This window comes from Phaseolus vulgaris, chromosome 2 (assembly GCF_000499845.2).
Source record: "Phaseolus vulgaris cultivar G19833 chromosome 2, P. vulgaris v2.0, whole genome shotgun sequence".
NCBI classification, from domain to species: domain Eukaryota; kingdom Viridiplantae; phylum Streptophyta; class Magnoliopsida; order Fabales; family Fabaceae; genus Phaseolus; species Phaseolus vulgaris.
Genome location: NC_023758.2, coordinates 44610988 through 44632860, shown reverse-complemented (window position 1 = coordinate 44632860; position 21873 = coordinate 44610988). Strand labels below are relative to the sequence as shown.

The 21873-nt window shown below is 32.3% G+C and overlaps 2 protein-coding genes and 1 long non-coding RNA gene across 23 annotated transcripts; 2 read left to right on the top strand and 1 right to left on the bottom strand.

Annotated features, from left to right (window-relative positions):
• Window positions 1-527: 527 nt before the first annotated feature.
• On the top strand, window positions 528-2094 carry LOC137812525 (uncharacterized). Its single transcript, XR_011081263.1, has 2 exons — window positions 528-1204; window positions 1398-2094. It is a non-coding gene; the product is annotated as an uncharacterized lncRNA (long non-coding RNA).
• A 2493-nt stretch (window positions 2095-4587) lies between these two features.
• On the bottom strand, window positions 4588-12931 carry LOC137812524 (diacylglycerol kinase 2). Of its 6 annotated transcripts, none has more exons than XR_011081261.1 (9): window positions 12561-12766; window positions 12267-12371; window positions 10790-11905; window positions 9020-9395; window positions 8871-8947; window positions 8334-8453; window positions 8067-8251; window positions 5691-5828; window positions 4588-5055 (listed from the first exon to the last, which is right to left on the bottom strand). XR_011081261.1 is itself a non-coding variant. In XM_068614551.1 (9 exons), exons 3-9 carry the CDS (start codon window positions 11873-11875, stop codon window positions 4903-4905), a joined length of 2115 nt encoding a protein of 704 aa, XP_068470652.1. In that variant the 5' UTR covers window positions 11876-11905; window positions 12267-12371; window positions 12561-12931; the 3' UTR covers window positions 4588-4902. The 6 variants fall into 6 exon arrangements, 4 of the variants coding, with proteins under 4 accessions (XP_068470652.1, XP_068470651.1, XP_068470654.1 ...); XM_068614551.1 differs by having other exon boundaries at window positions 8067-8231; window positions 12561-12931; XM_068614550.1 differs by having other exon boundaries at window positions 8067-8231; window positions 10790-11923; window positions 12561-12895.
• A 694-nt stretch (window positions 12932-13625) lies between these two features.
• LOC137812517 (chalcone--flavanone isomerase 2-like) lies at window positions 13626-21231 on the top strand. 16 transcript variants are annotated; one of them, XM_068614545.1, is made up of 10 exons: window positions 13626-13680; window positions 13765-13837; window positions 13984-15138; window positions 15927-16059; window positions 16357-16428; window positions 17070-17207; window positions 17849-17924; window positions 18029-18147; window positions 18595-18701; window positions 18788-18927. In XM_068614545.1, exons 3-7 carry the CDS (start codon window positions 15030-15032, stop codon window positions 17850-17852), a joined length of 456 nt encoding a protein of 151 aa, XP_068470646.1. In that variant the 5' UTR covers window positions 13626-13680; window positions 13765-13837; window positions 13984-15029; the 3' UTR covers window positions 17853-17924; window positions 18029-18147; window positions 18595-18701; window positions 18788-18927. The 16 variants fall into 16 exon arrangements, with proteins under 16 accessions (XP_068470646.1, XP_068470637.1, XP_068470638.1 ...); XM_068614536.1 differs by having other exon boundaries at window positions 13627-13819; window positions 15053-15138; window positions 18020-18147; XM_068614537.1 differs by having other exon boundaries at window positions 13627-13819; window positions 15053-15138; window positions 18015-18147.
• Window positions 21232-21873: the final 642 nt, after the last annotated feature.

Here is a 21873-nt window from a genome sequence, read left to right as displayed (position 1 = left end):
CCTTCATGGATCAGTTTCTACTTTCTAATCATCAACTTCTTCAAACACATCATATGAATATAGCTACCTAGGTGCTGTTTTCTTTTCCAACTTCCTCATATCTTGTTCATTCCTTGCAAAGGTGAGGTTGAGAGGAATGTTGTCTGGCTCGAGGTCATGGAGGAGGAGAGTTCTCAGATAAACTCTTTCACCCAAAGTTTCCAATGGAAATTTACCCTCTAACACCAAAATGATTCTCGGACCAGGCTTCATTCCCCCCACCCAACTTTTGCTATTTTCTTTCTCGTAATCTTCATATTTTGCATGCCCCCATGGTAAGCCTTTCTCTTTCTTTCTTCTTTCATCTTTCTCTCAAATTGTAACAATCAATAATGCCCTTTTACAGCTTGTTTTTGCAGGATCAGAATTTTCAACTCACTACCCATCTTCTTTTGTTTTACCTGTAAATATCTTTATAAAGGTTGTATTTTTCGTTACCTTAGTTTTTGTCAAGTATGTGAATATATGTTGGCTTCTTCCAAATCAAGCTAGAACTTCTGTGATGGGTTAACCAATTTGTTTACTTTCATGGCTTAAAAAACAACTTTTGAGTTTGCTTCTGTTCAGATTGTTGTCTAACTGGGCTCGTATTTAATTTGAAAGCATTTTGTATCTATGAAGAATCAATCCGTATTTGAAAATCTGTATTCATCTTAGGGAATAGTAATATTTTTTTAAAATAAATGGTTACCTGTTCAAATGGACTTGTTGTTTTTGTCTATTTTCTCTCTCTCACGTTCACTCACAGAGAGAGGCAAAGCAAAATTTGTCTAGTTTTCTGGTATACTAATTCTATATTAACATTTGAGAGAGATAAGATACTAAGAATATATTAACAAATAAGTTGGCTAATCCAAGGCCCTCACACCTGCGGGAATGTTTATTTCACGTGGACAAGAAAGGTGAATGAAAGCATCAACAGTGAAAACCTATCAGATGTGAAATTCTTTATCTGCAACTAGCTACTACACATCTTAGGTCTTTCTAGAGTTTCAAAACATAGCATCCCTCTTCTGAAGTCCTTTCAGATTTGAATAATGTTTCAGCTTTTTGTCAATTAACCTGTTTTCAGGCCGGTGAAAATTATAGGGAAGGCAACTTCATAATTTACTTGGGAAAAAGGCTTGCCATCATTTTCATCAACATCTGAATGAATGTACTTCAGGTAAATTAACAGTTACCCAGTAAAGCAAGTAATAAATAGATATTTAATAAGCTATTAAATTTAATCATAACACTTATGATATGCATGTGTACTCCTTCAAATGAATACTCACCAGTCTAAATATATTAATGTGTGTGATGTGAGCTTATGAAACATGATGCAGTGTTGAATTTATTATAGTTTTGTTGTGTAGTGAAATGACAGTGACGAGTGTTGAAGGCATGCACTCACTAGCCGCTGAAAGTTGCTGAGAAGCATATGCTAAATGTGAAAGAGTAATGAATGAAAGAAGAGAAGAGAAGAGAAGTGCTGGAACAGTTAACGAGAAGAAGTGAGAATCAGGAGAAGCTAGCAAGCTAGGGATTCTATGTGTCTGAGTCTGTGACTCTTGCTAGCTAGGTAGAGAACAGATATATGATTATGATCTATGACCACACCATGCCAGCTTCCATGATCATGACGACCCAGATGTGTGTATCTAGCTGCATGCATAACTAAGCTGATGCAAACTAAACCTGGAAGAAAGAGAAAGAGAAAATACAACTTCTCTTCTATTCTATTATTAAGACTCTGATATGTGTGTTTTAGTGTAATGTATTTATGGAGCTTCTAAAGCTGTTGAAAATTCAGAAACCATCTCCGGAAAAGGTTGGATCAGCAATATCAGGTTCATAAGCCTTTTGGTGTACTCACTGTAGTAATAGTGAGATGAGATCTTTTAGCATTTGAAATTGAAAAGCATTTGGAGAGAGAGAGAGTAAATGTAGAGTATCTGATGTTTCTTGGGAAATGAAACTAAGAGAAAGACACAGCAACTCGGGGACCGTTTCATGACAAACTTGGTCTCTTTAAAGAAGTGAAACAATTGCACTCCTTTATTGTCGACACAACTTCATTGTTGATTTATTATCGTTTCTGCTATCTCCCACCTTTTCTACTGTCACCCACCAAGCAACAAAATCTTCAAAACAAATTCAAATTAATCTGTTTAATCTTGGTTTACTTCACAATAATATAGTGATAAAGTTCATTTTTTCAAAATACCATTTACAATTATGTAAGAACTGTTACTACCTAATAGCTTTTGTTTTCATGTGTACTTATATGATGCATCCAACTGCAACTATATACTACTATTCAGTCAGCAGCTCGATGTCCAGAATAAAAAAAGTTAAAATAATAAAAAATATAAAAATACATTCATTTGATATCACTAAAAACAAAAACATTCTACTTTTTAATTTAAAATCTTAATATATATTATTATATTGAGAGTGTCAAAAGTATTTTTTCTGATAATGAAATACAGTGTTCATATGTGTTCATTATTTGGCTGCTGAATCATTTCATTTGAAATGTGGGGTAATCTGAGGGTACCTAAATGACCTTCTATTCTTCCACAGTGTACATATTTGGTTTTGTTCAAGTTTAAACCCTCAAATAAAATTGCATCAATATTTTTTTAGCCATCTCTTTTTGAACTCGTGGTTTTTGTACTCCCAAGTTTCCTTTGTTCTTGTATTTGGTAGCATAGGTAGAAAGGGAAAAGAGAGAGACAAAATGATTTGGGCCATGATTTGTTTGGTAAGGAAAAACCAATGAAAGGAAAGGGACAAAGAGATAATGCAATCTCTCAGGGAGGATTGGAAAAGGAAATATAGTACTAGAGAGTGGCCATATATGTCTTCATATTCGTTTTGTTTTTAACCGATTGCATATGTCTTAATCCAATAAAGGTTGACATAAGCTTAACACCACTTCTGCAAGTTGCTTGCTCACTCATCCAAAACCTCATCCAAAGATCAAACATCATGCATGATCTATACATACATATACATGCATACATATATACATATACATAATATAATATAATATGTGTGTATAATTCATTCTCATCTCAAATCCTCCTTAAGTCCTTAACAATCTCTCTGGTATTCTGTGTGGCTTACCAGCGTATTTTTTACGCAGTAATTATATTTCAATATTCATTTTGCCTTTTATTCTTCTAAATAAAAAAAAATAGTTAATTTTACACTAATTAAAAATTAGTTAGTATCATTTAATTTTACTAATCTCAATTCAATTTGTATAAGTATATCTCACTGGAGACTTGGTAGAAACTAGTCTTCAAAAGTAGAATTATCATCATATGAAGAATGTTATACACATCAAATAGAAACTAATTGTTTATTTTACAAACCTAAATGAATTTATTTAATCGAAGTGTACAATAGATCAAACGGTTTCTAAGATACACTATATAAAAGGCTATAGATTCTTAGAGTTTAATAGTTGAAAGTATAAAATACTTTTACATTGTCATTCAGTTTCAGATAATTATAATAACTTTCAAAATTATTATTGTCAAAATTAACAAACTATCATAATTTCTTGAAATTAAATTGGAAAGTTGTAAACGGATGAATTTGTTAAAGTAACATTTTCATTATAATATAAAACTATATATAATTTTATTTTCAGTCATTATAATAATTGATTTTGTTGACAAGTCTAATTCAGTCTAATAGAGGTTTTGAAATTAGAGAAATGTGTAGAAGTTAGGGTAAGGTTATAAATGTGATTAGTTAGATGAATAATTCCAAGAATAATAAAGGTGTTAGGTGGTATGAATGGTAGGAGTTTGAGAGTAGCATGAGACATAGTAAACAGTTTGCCTAAAAGATGGAGAAAAATGAAAGAGAAATGTTGATGCTTAGTTCATCATGGCCTACAAAAGAAGCATCCAATAAAGAATTCGAAAAACCTCTCCGTTTGTACATGCCTCTGTCTCCCCTCACCAGCTTGTCAAATTAATTGTGATGGACAACTATACGTGATTGGTGCTACTTGCATAGTAGAAAAAATAATAGGTATACTGTCACACTGCTGACAATATAGGTAATAAAAATGTATACAACTTATTAGTTTATCAACAATTTTTCTCTCACTTTGTTTGATACAGAGCAGGGAGAGGAAGAGCATGATTGAAGAAGAAATATGAAAGAATAAAAAAAATCCACAATACTATTTTTATTTTCTATCAAACAATTCAAATTACATAATTTTAAAACATTTTTTTGTTCCTCAATTATTTTTAACCTACAAAATAACTAAATATTTAAATTCATTTTTTTTTCTAATTCAAATTCAAATTGTTTATGGTGATTTACCACAATCATGCATGGCCGTTTATTTTAATGGCCAAATCTTGTAAATAAATGGATTCAAATCCATGTCGAAACATGAACAAATCCAATAAATCATAATCGTTTGTCATCCCTATATTTGTTAGGCTACATCTAAAATATATTTAACTAAACATTTTTTTTTTAATTCTTGGAAGAATTTGAATATCAAAATCCACTATGAACACTGGCAGAAAATGTTCAGAAAAAATCTCATTACACAATGGTAACATAGTACAAATACAAGGATTTCATGAAATGATATTTTGCTGGGTTACAATATACACACAGCTTGGGGTGTTAGACGCAACGCAAACAGTAAACGGAAACCTAAATGATGCCGCCGCACATTTTTCACTCTTACTAAATTTGCCACTTAGTGGAGCTAATCTTTCTGTCTCTATTTCCAATATATTACCAAAAATGGTCCTATAAAAAGGATTAGAAGGCAAAAAGTCAAAAACCCATATGGGCAACTATGTATAATGCGTGCTAAGCCAGAGATGGATCTTTTTATGAAAGATTAATGGCCACATCCTGGAGAAGAACTTTCTTCTGAGATGCATTAATAATTCCCTTGCACTCGGCGTCTAGTAATACCTCTGTCATAATTGCAGCTGCTCTTCCCTTAGGCTCATCTTCTGAAGTCTTCCTCATCATGAATGCCTGAATTTACAACATAGGACCCTCATGTATTCAGAATTCTAGTGAACTGAACTGTCCACATTTTCTAAAGCTCAAATTTGAAGAGATCACTAAAAATAACTAATCATTTCTTTAAAATACGTTTACCCAAAAACGTGAACAAAAGGTATTATTTTTTGCCTATCCCTAAATTCAGCTTAATCGCCAACACCCATCCAGTCTTCCACTAGTTAAAGTCTACGATATTTATTCCTTTCTAATCAACAAGGGAAAATTGAGATCAGGAAAAATCTAGTTGGAGGGGAAAAGGTATTGAATAATAGAAAATCTCTTCGGCTTTTCAGACATTACCCCATCATGTGAATATAATACAAACCATTTTTAATTATTGCAACAGGGACGGACAGTCCCCCCTTCCCCTTACATGTGAATATAACACAAACCATAATTCTATCTGGATGAGATATCACTGTTTTAAACCCAGAAGATGTATGTACACAGCTTTTGAGAGCAATTGTAACTTACTTAATTAGATGGAAAATACATTCTAGACCCATATGGATAAGAACGTATTTTGCTTAAACTGCATACAATAATGTACCATTGAGTAGAAAATGAGAGTTATTTACCACAAAAATATGAAAGCATGCCGTTACCTGTCCGCGATGAGTAATTTCTAAGAATCCTGGTTGTAGGATAAATGGCTCCCCATCAATTTGAACCGGGAAAGGACTGGAACAGTGTATCGTGATGACTTTACCTTGTGCAAGCCTTCTTGCTTGTGAAAGTCCAACCTATACAGTAAACAAAATATACATATTACTAATTTACCATTAATTTTGAAGTTTAGGCTAAATTGGAATTGCATAAAACTTAGATACAGTATTTTCTCCCTTTAATTACCAATTCATACATTTTGGTCTTCCATAATTTTAAATACGTTTTATTTCTTTTATTTTAATCTAATTGAACCCTAGATCTAATATATTTATTTAAGATAATACCATCATGATATGATTTAATTTATTAAAATGTTAAAATAAATAAAATGTATGTATAATTAAATATGTTATCAAAATTGAAGATTTTCTAAAATCAGGAAACTAAGATTGCAGGGGGAAAATAGAGACTAATATCGTAAATTAGGTATTAAATGTGGACTAAAATTCAATTTAGCTAGATTTTTTTTTTCTTTTATCTGTTCCATATGCATTGCAATAAAAGATACAAGTGAAATAAATGTACAAATAAATTAATCTGTTTTGCAAAAGGTTTTCTACGATATCTAGAGTAGTCATTTCAACAAACAAGGTTTAAAATATATAATAATTTTTTATTGTTTTTTTTTTTTTTTGCCATAATAGTATGAGAAGTCCTTATTATAAGATCCTAACGGTAAAAACAGTTTTTTGGACTACAGGTATCTTCTACAAGGGACAATCCTGCTTCAGCCGAATAGGACTACGTAAGTAACAAAAAGCTTAATTAAATATTTAACGCACTTGTATACTTGAAGCTCAAACTCAAGATGAAAGCATAAGCTGGATCAATTTCATGCAGTTGACTCACGTAATTGATGGCATATTATTTGGGACAAAACTTACATATAATACCTTAGATACTATTAGTGTTGTTCTCTAATCAGATTTAGACTTTTACTTTGATAATTTGCATCTTATTAAATGCATTATATATTACCAAAGTGAAACTCTAAATATCATGGGAAGCTAGTATCAACAGTACAATAGTTACTACATGTAAGTTTTGTCCTATTATTTATTGACATTGGGTCAAACTTAAAATCTAACAAGTATGCTATATAGAAAAGTAAGATTTTCAAATCGAGAAAGATGCTATACATAACATGAATGCAAAACTTCTATTACTTTAACGGTTTACTGAGCCTTAACGGTTGTTTAATCTACAATTGAAAAATATGGGCCCCGTAAAAGTCGGCGGTGTGTGTGTGAAGGGAGGAGGCGGGGAGCAGCATAAAAAGGAAGAGGTTTTTAACAAGTTAGACAGCTAGTGAAATGAAAAGGGCGGAGGAAAGGGTGGAGATATTTGGACATTACCTACCACCAGAAGGTGGATTAAATGTGAGGGAGAGGAATGTGAAAGTTTTAGGCACCGAATAATGTAATGAAGCTTTTAGGAGGGTGGAATATTCAGTGGCGGAAGAATTTTCGTAATTGTTTAAATTCTTTCTGGCATCCTCTATGATTTCAATCTTAGCCGGGGCTACCTCTACTGTTCGGGGCTTAGGCTTATTTTGATTCCAGGGAGTCCAACAAAGAGTAAGCATACAAAATGAAATGAAATGAAATCATGATAGAAAGTATCCATTGTAGAATTTAGACCTAACCATTAGTTAAGTGATGGGAATGATCAAAACCCGTGTATACCTTTCACTTTTTAGAATGTTAAAATTTGGATCAGTTTGGCATTTTCAGTAATTACTTTGTTTATGACTATAGCACATACATAATTATATCATTAAAAGATAAAGAATACCTCAAAAGCTTTCTTAATAGTATGTTTAGACGGAGAACTTTTATATGATAATTCATTTATAGAGAATTTGAAATGTTTTATGAAATGTTGTTTATATGAAAAAAAAAACTAAAGGACATTGAAATTCTAAAAATTGATGAGTAATTTAATTACTTAGAATTATAGAATTTCAAAGGAAAAAATTTAAATACTTCATGCTTTCTCCTCTCACGTTTGTGACTCTTCACTACTCTGGGCTGTCTCGACCAAATTGTCGTGTGTCTATTGGGTATGGTAAAATTTAAAATACCTACCCAAACTGATAATTTGATATTTAAAAGTTTGAATTGATTTATCCAAATAAAACATTTTGAAAATGTAGGGAATTTAGATCAAAGTAATTCAATTTCAAGCATATCAAAATCCCCAAATTTTAAAGTTCTTGGTTCAAACCCAAGGTAAATATATTTTGTTCATTTTGTTTTAAACCAGTAGTGCAGTAGAAAAATTTAAAGTAACAAAATTATAAATTCACGTACCTGAAGTTTTCCCAGGTGCCATGCTCCACATACACATACCACCTCCAGCATTTTATCATGCATGGATTGCAGACTAAAATCATCATCATGCTCATAACCATTTTGCCAAAGATCTACTCCACCCATATAGCTCCCGATATTGAGCACAATTAAGCCCTCAGAATCCTGTTGTATGAAAGAAACAACTAAATGTTTTACATGTAAATTTAGAGTACAGAATATTCATAAAATAAATTTCTTATGTGAAAATAATAATCAGTATTTAACCTTGGGAATCTCAATGTCTCTCCCGTCAACTTCAAGCCATACTTGCCATGGCAAGTCAGCACAAGTTCTGTCCATAATATCTCTTGCTCCCTCTTTCGCATATCGCAATTTATTCAAAAACTAGTAATTGAATAATCATTGGAGATTAAGAAACCCAAGTATTAGGTAAGGAAGCATTGTATGAATTGTAAACAAGTTAAATACCATAGATAAGAGAACTCAAAAAAATAACCAAAGCTCTTTAACTGAGAAGAGCCGTAAACATGTATAAGGTATAGTAAAATAAACATTAAAATAATCAATAATAGGTTCCTATTTCATTCAACTATATGTATAGACCTAGTGCAAACCGATTTAGAATAAGGCCTATAAGCACGTAACAGCAGCATAGATTTTAATTAATATTGCTCAGTCTTTCAATAGTAGTTTAAAGAATGTACATACATTGAAAGAAATTTAAGAAAACTAGACAATTGACATGGACCAACAAAAATGAATATTTTACAATGATATACATAGAGGAAGAGAGAATCCCACCTGACTAGAAAACTTTTCAGGACTTATTTGTCGATTAACATGAAATTTATATGCAACCTTTGCATCACATCCAATGCCTACAAACGCAGGTTGTAGATGTTAGCAACTCTTAAGAAACAATCTTAGGTGGTGGTTGTTCAGTGAATTACCTAGATAGTTCATCATGGATTTAGTTTTCACTTTATTTGATTTTCCTTCAGAGCTTTCTTCTGAGATTTTAACTTTCCAGCGATCTAACATAGTGACTGCTGCATTGCCCATGTCATGCAAAAGCATGGTCAATCCACCTTCTCCATCAAGGGTAGAGAAGCCTCTTCCCCAATTCAGTACCCTGGACAAATCATTTCCAGTGCCAAGGGGAAGAATTGCCACAGGTGGAGGTGACTCATAACTGCGTCTTTCTATAGCATCAAGGACCCATGCAACCGTGCCATCCCCACCACATACCAGTACTCTAAAATATCTTACACTTTTGAAGAATTCCAGGCCCACTTCAGGGCCCTGAGAAGCACTCAATTCAAATATCTACAGTAAAATCATCAAACCACAAAATGTCCAGTGAGACTGATATCAATTTAAAAACACTATCTATATCTAGACAAGTAATGCTAGTTTATAGAAGAAAGGAAAAAGTATTTTTCATAGATAACTTGCTCCTAATTTTTTTTAGGAAGATTCAATTAAATATAAATCTGTATTTGCATACAAAGTCCACTATAAAATCATAAGAATTTCTAAGAGAGGAATCAACCAAAAGTTCTTTTTGGTGCAAAAATTGAAAGATAACAATACAATAAACATAATGTGTTGACTTTTTCTTTTAACTGCATAAGAACCAAGTTTCATTTTCTTTTATTAACTTGTCCTTAGTTTTAAGAAAGAGTAAATAACCTGCCTAGAAAATCTCCTTAACTGGTAATATATGGATTCAATAAGGCACAAGGTAAATAGTCAGGAGAAATATTAAAGACTACGCAATTTGCAATTGGTATCAATGGTTAATAATGAACCTACAGAACCTATTTGGAAGGTGAAGATTGCCCTAGCTTTATAAGTTCTATTAAGTCATATACCTCAAGTCAATATAGGACTAATCCACTACCCTTAATGCTGCAATTAAGACAATCCCCAAAGAGACCACAACTAGGGGTGACCACATTGTCCGACACTCCCACTCACACCCAGGGTTACTGGCCTTGAATGTGGCAAATGCAGGTAGCCTAACAATGGATTTAAAATATACTCTACTAATTTTAGAATTTGGACTTAAGGCGTCACCCAACTCAAACCAGCTTAAGGTGAGGACTGTGCAAGCTTTATAATTTTTTATTTCAGCTATATCTCTAGTCAATGTAGGACTAAACCACCACCCTAACGGCAACAATTAAAGCAACCCCTAAAGAGGTCGTAATTAAGGTGATCTAAGAGTGACCATAATTAAGGTGACTTTGCAACACTTTAAAAAAAATGTTCCCCTTGCTTCAAGAAAATAAAAGGAATTTTTCACAGTATTGAGTTAAATTTGGAGGAGTATTTTGCATTTTCAGGAATAAGGATGATGAATCCAAATCATACAAGGTTAAGCCAGCAGGTCCTAGATTTCACGCATTATGTGATAGTGTTATAATTTTCTATTTTAAGAAAATATATGAAAAAATATTCCTTTTTCAAAATTTGAATCAGGATAACATAACACTGTTGGACAGCAGTATGAAGGAGAGAGCAAAAGTAGAATTAAAGGAATCTTGACATAAAATCCTCACTAAATATAACTACTAATCAAACAAACTCAAAAGTCATGATCCAACATGACTCTGAAAAATATCTAAAATATATATCTCCAATATGCTTAACAACAGATGTCATTACTTAAATAACAAGTAAAAAAATAAATTGTTTATCAAAGTCAAAGTAATCACCTGAACAGGATTTAATAGCATATTCAATCTCCTATGAAGAGAAGGCCCAAGCTGACCACCACTCCTGGCATTTATGAAGATCAAAAGTGGGGTTGCATCTTGTGGCAAATCAACCAGTGTGTATTTCTTGATGTGGGTATGGGTAGAAGTTAACTCGTTTCCTAATACTCTACTCCCACTTAATTGATCAGAAAACTTTTCACTACTGGACTTATTCCAGCTGAGACCATTCAACACATATTCGAAAAGCGTTGCATCAGTAACTGAGGAACCACGTAACTTACCATTAGCATTGTAACCACCTCCCTGTTTATTGCGATTGCGTCGCTTTCTAATCTGGCCATTAACAGAAGAGCTTATAATAGAACTTAGCCGTCCTCCTTTTTGATCTTCATCAACTTCTTTGACACAAAGAGGAGAAAGGATAAATCGCCTCAAGGGACCCAAATCACAAAAGTCACCAGAATCTCTAGTCAATTTGTTATGACATTTAACATGAATGAGGCGCTGACACCACTGGCAATGCCATGTGGGAGAAGCTTTAACAAAGGGAACACCGCATGCCTCGTCACAGTAAAAACAGAAGGCAGACATCTCGTGATTTTCATACACATTAACCCATCTTTCTGACCAGTGGTGTCGAATATCGCCAAAACCAGCCTGAGCCACACGTTTGCAATCCTTTGCTGCAAACTGTGAACAAAGGAAATGAGCAGCGACACCACAAACAGAGCAACGATGGAGAGGTGTGTGTGGTGAGGCTGTTGTACCTAGATTTTGAGAAGGCCAAAGGGAAGTCAAGCAGAAACAACAAGTGGATGGCTGTTCTCTGTAAGTGAAATCTTCAACCCAAGAATGATCAGACAATGGTACTTTAAACTTTTTCCAAACTTTCTTCTTTTCTCTTGCTGCAGCTTTAATCCAATTCAACGAGGACCTACGCTGCCACTTAAGAACAGCGTATATGACTGCCATCAGTCCAAATGATCCAGTGATGAGCCATCCAAGAATAGATAAACTGGAAGCATCAGGGCTCGTGATCAACCTCAGAAATGAAATCCCTAAATCTATCATGGTTAAACTCATTCAACTGAACTCTTCCGTCAAACATAAAACCTGATCATTCATGACACACTGTCACACATTGTCATAGATACATTTAAAAAAAATACTGACAACAAGAATTATAGACAGAACATTAAAAAAAAAAAAATAGTAAATATGGCAGCAAAGCGTGATTGACTAGTGGCAATGCAGAAAAATACAAAATATATTAATCCAGAGTGGGGTTCACTAGCTTGATGCAGTTTTAAGAAACACGAATTGAGAACTATAAAATAGCACCCTTCAACTTCAACTTGCTAACTAAATGAAAAATCAGGATACATATTCTTACAGCATTTCACATTATTCCTAATCATATAACATAAACAAAGAGCAAAAAGTGGAAGCGATATTAAATTCCGAAACAACTCACAAACTAATTGCTCGATTAAGAACGAAAATAAAACGAAATTCTATGGCGTGTACGCACGCACGGTGCGGCCTTAATATTCCAAACCGAATTGAGTATTGCGGCAACCTAATATTGAAAATTGAGATAAATGAAAAAACGTTTCAGTCAGTGATTGAAAATGCAGCTTAGGATGGAGGAATCTAGAGATACGATGAACGATGAAGAAATAGAATTGATGAGAGAGATAAGAAACAATAGATCTAGGCAAGACGATGAATGGGACGAAAACGAAAGAGAGAGGAATTGGCATGAAACCTGAGAGGAAGTTAGGTTAGAGACGGAATTGGATTTTGGAGCTTAACAGAATACGGTTGCAATGCAACCCTTCTCTTCTTCGTCTTCTTCTTCCCCTTCGAAGAAGAATACGTTAATGCAAATCCTATATATTACTGTTACCATTATCAGATTTTAAAATTCAACGTTTCATTTTGATTTTATGCCCTTCCTTCCTTTCACCTCACTGAATGCAAAAGCAATAGAATATAATATATATATATTATTTAATAGTTAAATAAATAATGAAAAGGGAAAGAAACAGTTTGAGAGAGAGAAACGGAAAAAGGGCGGTATTTCCAACGCACGATGAACACGCTTCCCTGTTAGATTCACCAGAACATACGAATGCCAAACGCGTTTCATGTTTATTTACCATTTTATCCCTTCTTTTCATACAACTTATATCTTATATTATTTATAATAATATATTTCTATTTTATCTGTGATTATATTTTAAAAACTACACAATAATAATAGCAAATTTTATTATTAATGAAATTTTTATTTAATTTCTCGTTTTAAGGGTAACCTTGTACACTATATTTATATCTGTTAACAAGTTTTTTCGCCTAAATAATATAAAAAATTTATTTATCCAATAACACGTGTTTTATCTAAATAACATTTTACCAGTCAAATATCAATAAATAAATGAATAAAAATATAATTTTAATAGATTTGATAACTAAATTCTTTAAATTTTTAAAAGTGTAAGTTTAGACATGTAAAACCTTTTAAAAATATTCTTAATCTTAAATGTTTATTTAATCAAAACTAATTAATTAATTTTTTGTTTATTTTACAGAAATGTTTTTATTAAAAATTATCATAAACTATAAATATTATTAATTATATTTTTAATACAAACTAAAAAAAATAATGATTTTAAGGACAAATTAATATAATCTCAACAATATATTTAATTAAGGGCGATTGCCAAATATTTATTTCAAAAACCTGTATCAAAAGTTGATTTGAAAATCTCAATAAAAACTTATAATTATTTCAAATTCCGTCTCTCTAGATGGAATAAAAGTGTAAGAAGAAACAATCCTAACGTTTTGTAAAAATCTTGGCACATACTCACCAACCAAATAAGGTAGGTCCTGGCTTTATTCCTTGCGTCGTTCGTTCCATGTTGCGATAATGTGTTTATCAGTTTGCGATTCTCGCACGGTGCCAGGTGATGAGCACGAGAACAAGTTTGTGTTTCGTGGCCTCAGTTCGACGTCTTTGTGGTATGGTCGTTGATTAAGGTCTGCTTCAACTTTGCATGTTGCAGGGATTTGATTTTGATTTTCATGCGTTCATTAATGAAGTTTCTGACAAAAAAAAAACTTTATAGAATGCAGTTATTCACACCAGTTCTCATGTTCTTGATTCTTTTTGAATGAAAATACAGGTTCTTGAATGTACTGAAAAGCCTATCCAGGATAAAATTAAGCTAGGGTATTAACTAGAAACATGATGAATGGAAACAGCTGTGAACATTAAGAAAAACTTGTTCTGAATTCTTTAAAAGACATTTGTCTTCTGCTGAAGTGTGTCGGTGCATTTGCTCCAAATAGGTAAACAAATTTTCGTTCTTTTTTTTTTACTGTTCAAGAGTTTTGTGGAATGGTTCAACTCACGTTTAATGTTGTCTTCTTTAATTGCCTTTTTAATGTGGTTTGATTTATGGTCTGATTTTGTGGAAGGGATACCCTCGTTAACAATCTTAAGTGCTTTTAACTAATTGGGTTTTGGATTATACAGGACTTTGAATTTGGGTGATTTTGTATTTAAAATTTGGAGAGGACAATGTCACTTTTATAGCCATGAGTTGTGTGGGAGTGGTTTGAAAAGGGGGTTTCGTGTGAAATCAGTTTCTGCAAGGGATTGTGAAAATTGAGGTTCAGGTTGGATTTTGTCCTGACATTCCTAATGTCATTGATATGTGTATAAGAAGCACAATACGGACACGATACGGATTCGAAGTTACGACTAAATTAAAACTTATAGAACACAGGGAGATAAATATAATTTACTTTGAATTTTACATTTGTTCAAGAAGGGATGAACTTCTTTAGTGTGTTTATCTCTATACAAGACGAATCCTGGAAAAGATACTCTTCTTTGGGAGTTCATGGTTGCTGTTCTGTGAATCTTGTATCACAAAGTTTCTCCTCCAAAGATTCTTTTCATCACTACTTACTTTAGTCCATTACAAGGACAAATATAGTGACATCTTAGATTTTTTAGGGCTAATAAATATATTGAAAATTAAATATCAAGGACTAATTTGGTGACTGTGTAATTTTGCATACTATTTTTTTTTTTTGCATAGTTTTTTAGTTATTTATGTTAAAATGTTGTTTAATTGTTTTTTGTTGGTGAATTTTTTCCTTTGAAAACTTCTGAAAAGGGACTCGACCGGGTGAGTTTTCCTTGGAGATCAAAGAAATTTATATGTTTCGTCCAAATTTTAGCAGGGGTCTTCTCAAAATATTGACGAGATGGCTCATATTCCTTTCAATCTTGACAGTCAGTTCAGCTATCAAAGATCCTGATGTAGAAGGTGTGGTAAAATTTACTGTTATTCTTTCCTCACCTGAAGCGTATGTTGTTTGAATTTAACTTTGATGCCCTGTGTTACCGTGCAAGGACATTTAAGCTTTCAATAAACCCTAAGATCATGCATGTTTGGAAAAATTGTTTGAAGTCTTCACTAAAAATGAAGAACCTCAGTTATTGTAATAATCTGACCCTTTGTTTATTTCAAGTGCAAAAAATCAGTTAGAATTTTTATATTGACAGAGGATCAAATTTAAAAGCCTAAACTCTTCATTTGTTTCTTTGTCTTTATTTTACGATTTAGTTCTTATACTAGAAAATTTCAAGTTTTAAGTTCCTGTACTTGTATGCAAGCTAAGTGATTCCTATAGTTAAGAGCAGAGAAGAACTTTTGGCAGTATTAAACAGTTTCAATAACTTCTAGACAATTATAAACCACTGGAAAAAACTATGTAGAAGTAAAACTAGCAATTTTTTGTTATATAAACTAAAATTTAAAAGAAAAACAATTTTAGAGATCAATTGAATAGTTTAACCAATTTTTTATTGAGTTTCATTACTTTGGTAATTTGTCATTTAGGATCACTCTTGTGTTGCACCATTCTCACGAGTCATCTTGGATGCTTTTACATGTTATAGTTAGATTGTTACTACATTTGTTTTAACAAATACTTTTTTTACTATGTTGTTCTATGATTCGAGAATAACTTCAACCATACTTAACATTTTTTTATTGTATATTGATACTCTTAACTGAATTGGTCTGAGCTAACTATTTTGCCTAATACCCAGGTGAAGCTCTGCTTGATCTTTTACATTTCCTGAATGATTCCAATAAGCAAATAACGGACTGGGATAGTCATTTAGTTAGCCCGTGCTTCAGCTGGTCTCATGTCACTTGTAGAAACGGACATGTCATATCACTGTAAGTTCATCATCTTCGAAAGCATTAATTGCATGTTTGGTTAGACATTTGGAACCTCGGATCCGTGTTTCTGGATGTGAAAAATAGAAGTTATTCAAAGTAACTTCAACTTCAATGTGGATCATGGATCTATATTTGAATTGATCTGACGCAAAATCAAACATTCAATAAATGTTTTTTATTGCTATTATATTCTTAGTCCAGTCTCTTCATCCTTTATTCAAACATCTTTATTGCATATAGGAACCTCTCAAACATTTGCTGGAATTTAACTTGTCAGTGTTATTCAATCTACAGGGCCCTGGCTTCGGTTGGATTTGTTGGAACACTGTCTCTCTCGATTACCAAGTTGAAATATTTGGTTAGCGTGTAAGTTGTCTTCATGATAAGTTGACATTTATAAGATTGGCATCTACTGCTGCTATACTAATCCAGATAACCAGATTATCATCATTTATCTCAAGTAGTCATTCCTAGAATTAGGAATATGGTGCCATAAAAATTAAGGTCGTGTTTAATGTACTTCTGTAAATCCAAAATGCATAATTCCTTGTTGAACTGATTTTCTGTCAAAAGCTTGAAAATTCATGTTCTGAATCAGATCACCATTTCACTTAAATAATTTGTCATTATGAATTCATTCCTAGTTTGTAAGCAAGCTATTTCTTGTATTTTCTTATTGAAAGAAATCGATGTAAATATGATAAATGGTTCAGTACAACAATTATTGACATATTTCACTTGTACACAATAAAAAAAGAATAATCTTCCTACAAAAACTTTAATTCTATTAACTTTATTTGAACTCCGTTAATAGATGAGGTAGTTGAGCAAGTGTTTAGTCTTTCGTGATTGCCAAGTGTGTTAAAAACAAAATATACCTATACTTGTTGTACTGAATCAATTATCTAGCATCTAAAATATATCCCACTCTTTGGTTTAGTGAAAGAGATTGACCAGTGATGTGTTTTTTTTCTTTACATCATATAGTGATCTGTCTGGTAATGCAGGAAACTGCAGAACAACAATCTTTCAGGACCCTTGCCCGATTACATTTCCTACTTGAAAGACCTACAGTATCTAAATCTTGCTGACAATAATTTTAATGGTTCTATATCAGATAAATGGGATGAACTATCCAATCTCAGGTATCTGTAAAGCATCACTTTCCATTTCTCTGGTCTTTCCATCCTTGGATAGCTGTATTTGTAAAAAGAGATTTAAAAATAAGGGCTTCTTGGAGGGGTAAACAGTTCAAATTTGAAAATGATGGCCTCATATGTGGTTCAGTGTTTTTGAGAATGAACAACTGTTCCTCAAGCAATAACAAATCCTAAAGGATCAGCAAAACTAAAAAAAATTGTATCTAGAAACTACTATTTCTTTAACTTTGACCTTTCATTATAAGATTTAATGGTTAATATTTATTCCTTTCTCACTCTCACATAAAAAAGGTTCTTCTCAATATATATATATATATATATCATAATTATATTTGCTGATCTGTGCAAAATGTGGTGTCTATCTATGAGAAGACTTCTTGCTTTGTTTTGTATGATCTGTGCAATGTGTTGTTAGTAAATTATATTTGGATGACATAGTTTAGAGGTTGACTTTTGGGGGTTTAATGGGGAACCAAACTGATGAGTGGTTAGCATGAACTTTTGAGTTATGTTGTTAGCTTCTCATAGTCCTAGCTTTATTCATATAAATGTTTGAAATTGCCATATTTCTGCTACATTGTGTAATGATGCTAATTTTCTGTTTTAATTGCTGTCATATTTATCAGCTAGTGCTTTGGTAGAGACATTGGGGGAGCGAATATTCAAACCTTCCCTGTCAACTCTAATGGGTGAAAATACAAAGTAATTTTCACATTATATTTTCTTGTTTTTGTATATAATGCTGCAAGATGATTGTATAATTGGATAAAATTGTTTTACAAAGTTCTGTAGCTTAGTGTTTCTAGGTTTGCTATTTGTATCACCTGCGAATCCCGTATGTAGCTGCAAAGAAGATGCAGGAGTTGCACGGTAATTCAGCTGTTATTTTGACCCTGTCAGGAACCAAGATTCAGAGGATACTCACGTAAGATCCTGACATTTCATTGCAGAAAATAGGAATAACGTAGGGTAAAAACATATATTGAGTTATGTGTTAATATTTTCAACTTATTTGGGAGATTCCCATATATCTTATTTGATTATTATCTCCCTAAGTAATTAGAACATTGTGCCTAGGTAGTCTTGTTTAGATTTAGCTCTGTTGTTTGGTTAGACTGCAACATCGCTTCCTGATCATAATACTGTTATATTTATATCTGGTGGGGTGTGCACCTTTAATAACATTAAAGTTTATAATATTCAATAGTAAAATTCATGTGTTTCTTTGTACCAACAGTTGATACACTGTTGTACACCTTTAATAAAGTTGAAGTTTATCATATTTAGTAGTAAAATTCATATGTTCCTTTGAATTAACAGTTGCTGTTAACAGATTCCAATTTTTGATTACTGAAATGTGTTTTGTTTGTAGTTTGAGAGTAGCTCTGGAGCTGTTCATGATATGGCAAATATAATTATATAGAAGTTTTGGGACTCAGCTCTTAATCTAGAACCATCAGACGATTCCGATACTCATAGGTAGTCTGGTTGTGCAAATGTTTAAAGAAAATGATTGTTTTTGTTCTGATCCATAAATTGACGACCTATTTGATGCTCTATTGCAGTGAAATTTCTGGGGCAGACACAGCAAAGTCTGGATGTCAATCTGTAGGTTATGCAAATTCATTTGCCTTCAAATTAGAGGATCTCAGTGGTCGCGTGCATAGATTCAACTGTGGTGAGTTGACTGCTTTGGTAAAGCATTGGTAAGAGTCCTTTCTCTCTAATACTTTTGCGTGTAGATTTTTGCGTGTAGATTTTTGTTCAAGTGTAGGTTTAAAACTTAGTTAAATGCTTCTAATAGGATGGGTGTTTAACAAAGTTGTTTTCTTGAAATTTTGTTTGTATTTAAGTCAAAATTAGTTGTAATGAATAATAGTGAAAGTATTAATATAATATACTTGTTTTTAGTTTTTAGTTATTTTTGGTTTTTTACATATTCTAACTTAAGATTTTATTTTTAAACAACATTATATATATAATATTAATCTTTTTATAGTTTTGGGACCTTTAAAAGTTTTTTTCTATCTTCTTATTTTTTATAACCGTAATTATTTTTTTATCTTCAAATTTCTTATAAAAATCATTTACTTATTTTTACTTTTTTTTATATATTTTCAACTTCAACTTTTATTTTTAAACACATATACACCAATAATTTTCATATAGTTTTCAACTTTTAAAAGTTATTTTTTGATCTTCTAGTTTTTTATAACCATTGTTATCATTTTGTTTACATGTTTATACACCTTATTTCTTCACTTTTTTTTAATGTTTTGCAGAATTATATAAACCTTATATTTTGCATTGAATGCTTGATGGCGCCACCTTCCATTTCCCATTCCTCTACCTACCCTTCATCAACCCTCCCCTCTTTATATTCAATTTTTCTTTTCATTTCACTTCAACCCATCAAATTCACTCACTGCTTCCAATGTCACTCCCTTCCGTAACCGCCCTAGACGTCGACAACGTCACTTTCCCTCCCACCGTCAACCCTCCCTCCTCCGCCACCGCCTTCTTCCTCGCCGGCGCCGGCGTCAGGGGCCTCCAGATTCAAGACAATTTCGTTAAATTCACTGCCATTGGAGTCTACCTCCAACCCAATGCCGTTCCTCTTCTCTCCGTCAAGTGGAACGGCAAGTCTGCTCCCGAATTAACGGATTCCGTCGAATTCTTCAGAGATATAATTACAGGTAATTAACTAACTAACTACTTTTTTGGTCTTTTACCAACTGCCTATAAAGATACTGACAAAACAAAACCCTCATTTTTCAAATAATTATTATAGAAATTATTTTCATTTGTTATATCTAAGTAAGAATTTTATGTTCAATGTAAAAAATTGTACAGTCTCAGTGATAACAAGTGTCAGTGTAGTGTGAGTTTATATTATTTTTTTTTATTTTTTTTTCAGCAGTGAGTTTATATTATACTACAGTTTCAGTGATTCACAAAAAACACTTTATACTTCATAAGATATATAATTGAATTCACAATCTTCGGTTTTTTCTCCTAAAATTTCCTTGTTACTAATTTTACAAAACAAAAAATATATTAAATAATGATATAATCAAATGAATGTTGTGGATGTAGCATCTTTGGTTGTGTGCTAGGTAATAGTGTTTTGAAAATGTGACTGTAAACGTGTATGGGAAGCTCGTTGTAAGGTTTAGAGATATGGTTTCAGCATGTGAATGCGAAGAAACTAAAAGGATGTTTTGTTCACTGTTCAGGTCCGTTTGAGAAATTTATGCAGGTAACAATGATCTTACCCTTGACGGGGCAGCAATACTCAGAGAAAGTGTCAGAAAATTGTGTAGCCATTTGGAAGTCTCTTGGGATTTACACTGAGGCAGAAGCTGAAGCAATAGACAAGTTTGTTTCTATTTTCAAAGACGAAACGTTCCCACCAGGCTCCTCTATCCTTTTCACAGTGTTGCCTAAAGGATCATTATTGGTTAGTGATTATTATGTTTTCAAAGTACGTTGTTGTTGTTGTTGTCATGCATCAATTTCACGTCATGCCATGGTTATTCCTATAAATTATCCACTCTCATCTATTTTGCTTACTCATGTATGTTGTTCCAAGAAACATTAGTACATCTTTTTCATTATTTAATTGATTTGCAAACAGATAAGTTTCTCTAAAGATGGAGCCATTCCGGAAGAAGCCAGTACTGTTATAGAGAATAAACTGCTTTCAGAGGCTGTGTTGGAGTCAATGATTGGTAAGCATGGCGTCTCACCTGCAGCAAAACAGAGTTTGGCCTCCAGATTATCTGAGTTATTCAAAGAGGGGGGTGTCCCTGAATCTCATAACTGATTTTATCACCATCCGATGATGAAAATCTTTTACCACTTAATGTGCTACTAATAAATAATGGGGAAATTTCAGATTTTATAAGTATGTTCAAGTCTAGTAGTAACACTTGTGCTGTTGTCGTTTGTTGTCTACGTACTGAAATTTGTATTTGATTTTTCGTTCTGAATCAACTAATTATCCTTATCTGTTTTGCATACTTGAGAATTTCTGCTGATGGGAAATCAAACATAATACATGAAATGTGAATGAAAAAGTACGTTTAGTTGTGAAAAAGTAGGCAACTTAATTTGACTCACCTTTATAGTAAGTTAAAAAAATGTCAATTTGGCTCAACTTAATTCGGCAGCCTTGTTCATAGGTTGACTAAAGAATCAGACAGAAAATAAAAAAAGGATAAAATGTAAAGTAAAGCTCATTAAGTTTAATTTTATATTAATTTAATAATGCATAATGATAAGACTGATGTAAATTAAAGATTGTGGCTGAGCTAAAAAAATAGTTTGATCAGGTCTAATTCATATATTATCGAAAATAAATTGAAGGGAAAATGTCAAACTAAACAGAATGCCCAAAAGAACATTTTTTTTTCAAAATGAAAGGGATTACGTTATAATGAGCAACAACACCATCAAAACTAAGAAAGTTTAAATTACTATTTATTTATATTCTAAAGTTATTAACTAAAACATAAATACTAATTAATTATTAATTTAAAAATTATTTATCAATAATATAAACTAATTTAAATAATATCTAATTTAATTAATATAACGATTAATTATTTTGTATATCTTAAATTATTTTTTATTTAATAAATTTTTTCCA

What these genes read in the sequence shown, in the direction of transcription:
- LOC137812524 (XM_068614551.1), bottom strand. Translation starts at nt 11,875, where the DNA reads ATGAGTTTAACCATGATAGATTTAGGGATTTCATTTCTGAGGTTGATC. An exon ending in GAGACATTGAGATTCCCAAG is followed by an intron (nt 8,232 to 8,333) that starts GTTAAATACTGA and finishes TTCATACAACAG; the next exon opens with GATTCTGAGGGCTTAATTGT. An exon ending in GGCACCTGGGAAAACTTCAG is followed by an intron (nt 5,829 to 8,066) that starts GTACGTGAATTT and finishes TTTACTGTATAG; the next exon opens with GTTGGACTTTCACAAGCAAG.
- LOC137812517 (XM_068614534.1), top strand. Translation starts at nt 19,534, where the DNA reads ATGCTTGATGGCGCCACCTTCCATTTCCCATTCCTCTACCTACCCTTC. An exon ending in CTTCAGAGATATAATTACAG is followed by an intron (nt 19,919 to 20,458) that starts GTAATTAACTAA and finishes TTCACTGTTCAG; the next exon opens with GTCCGTTTGAGAAATTTATG. An exon ending in TGCCTAAAGGATCATTATTG is followed by an intron (nt 20,683 to 20,859) that starts GTTAGTGATTAT and finishes ATTTGCAAACAG; the next exon opens with ATAAGTTTCTCTAAAGATGG.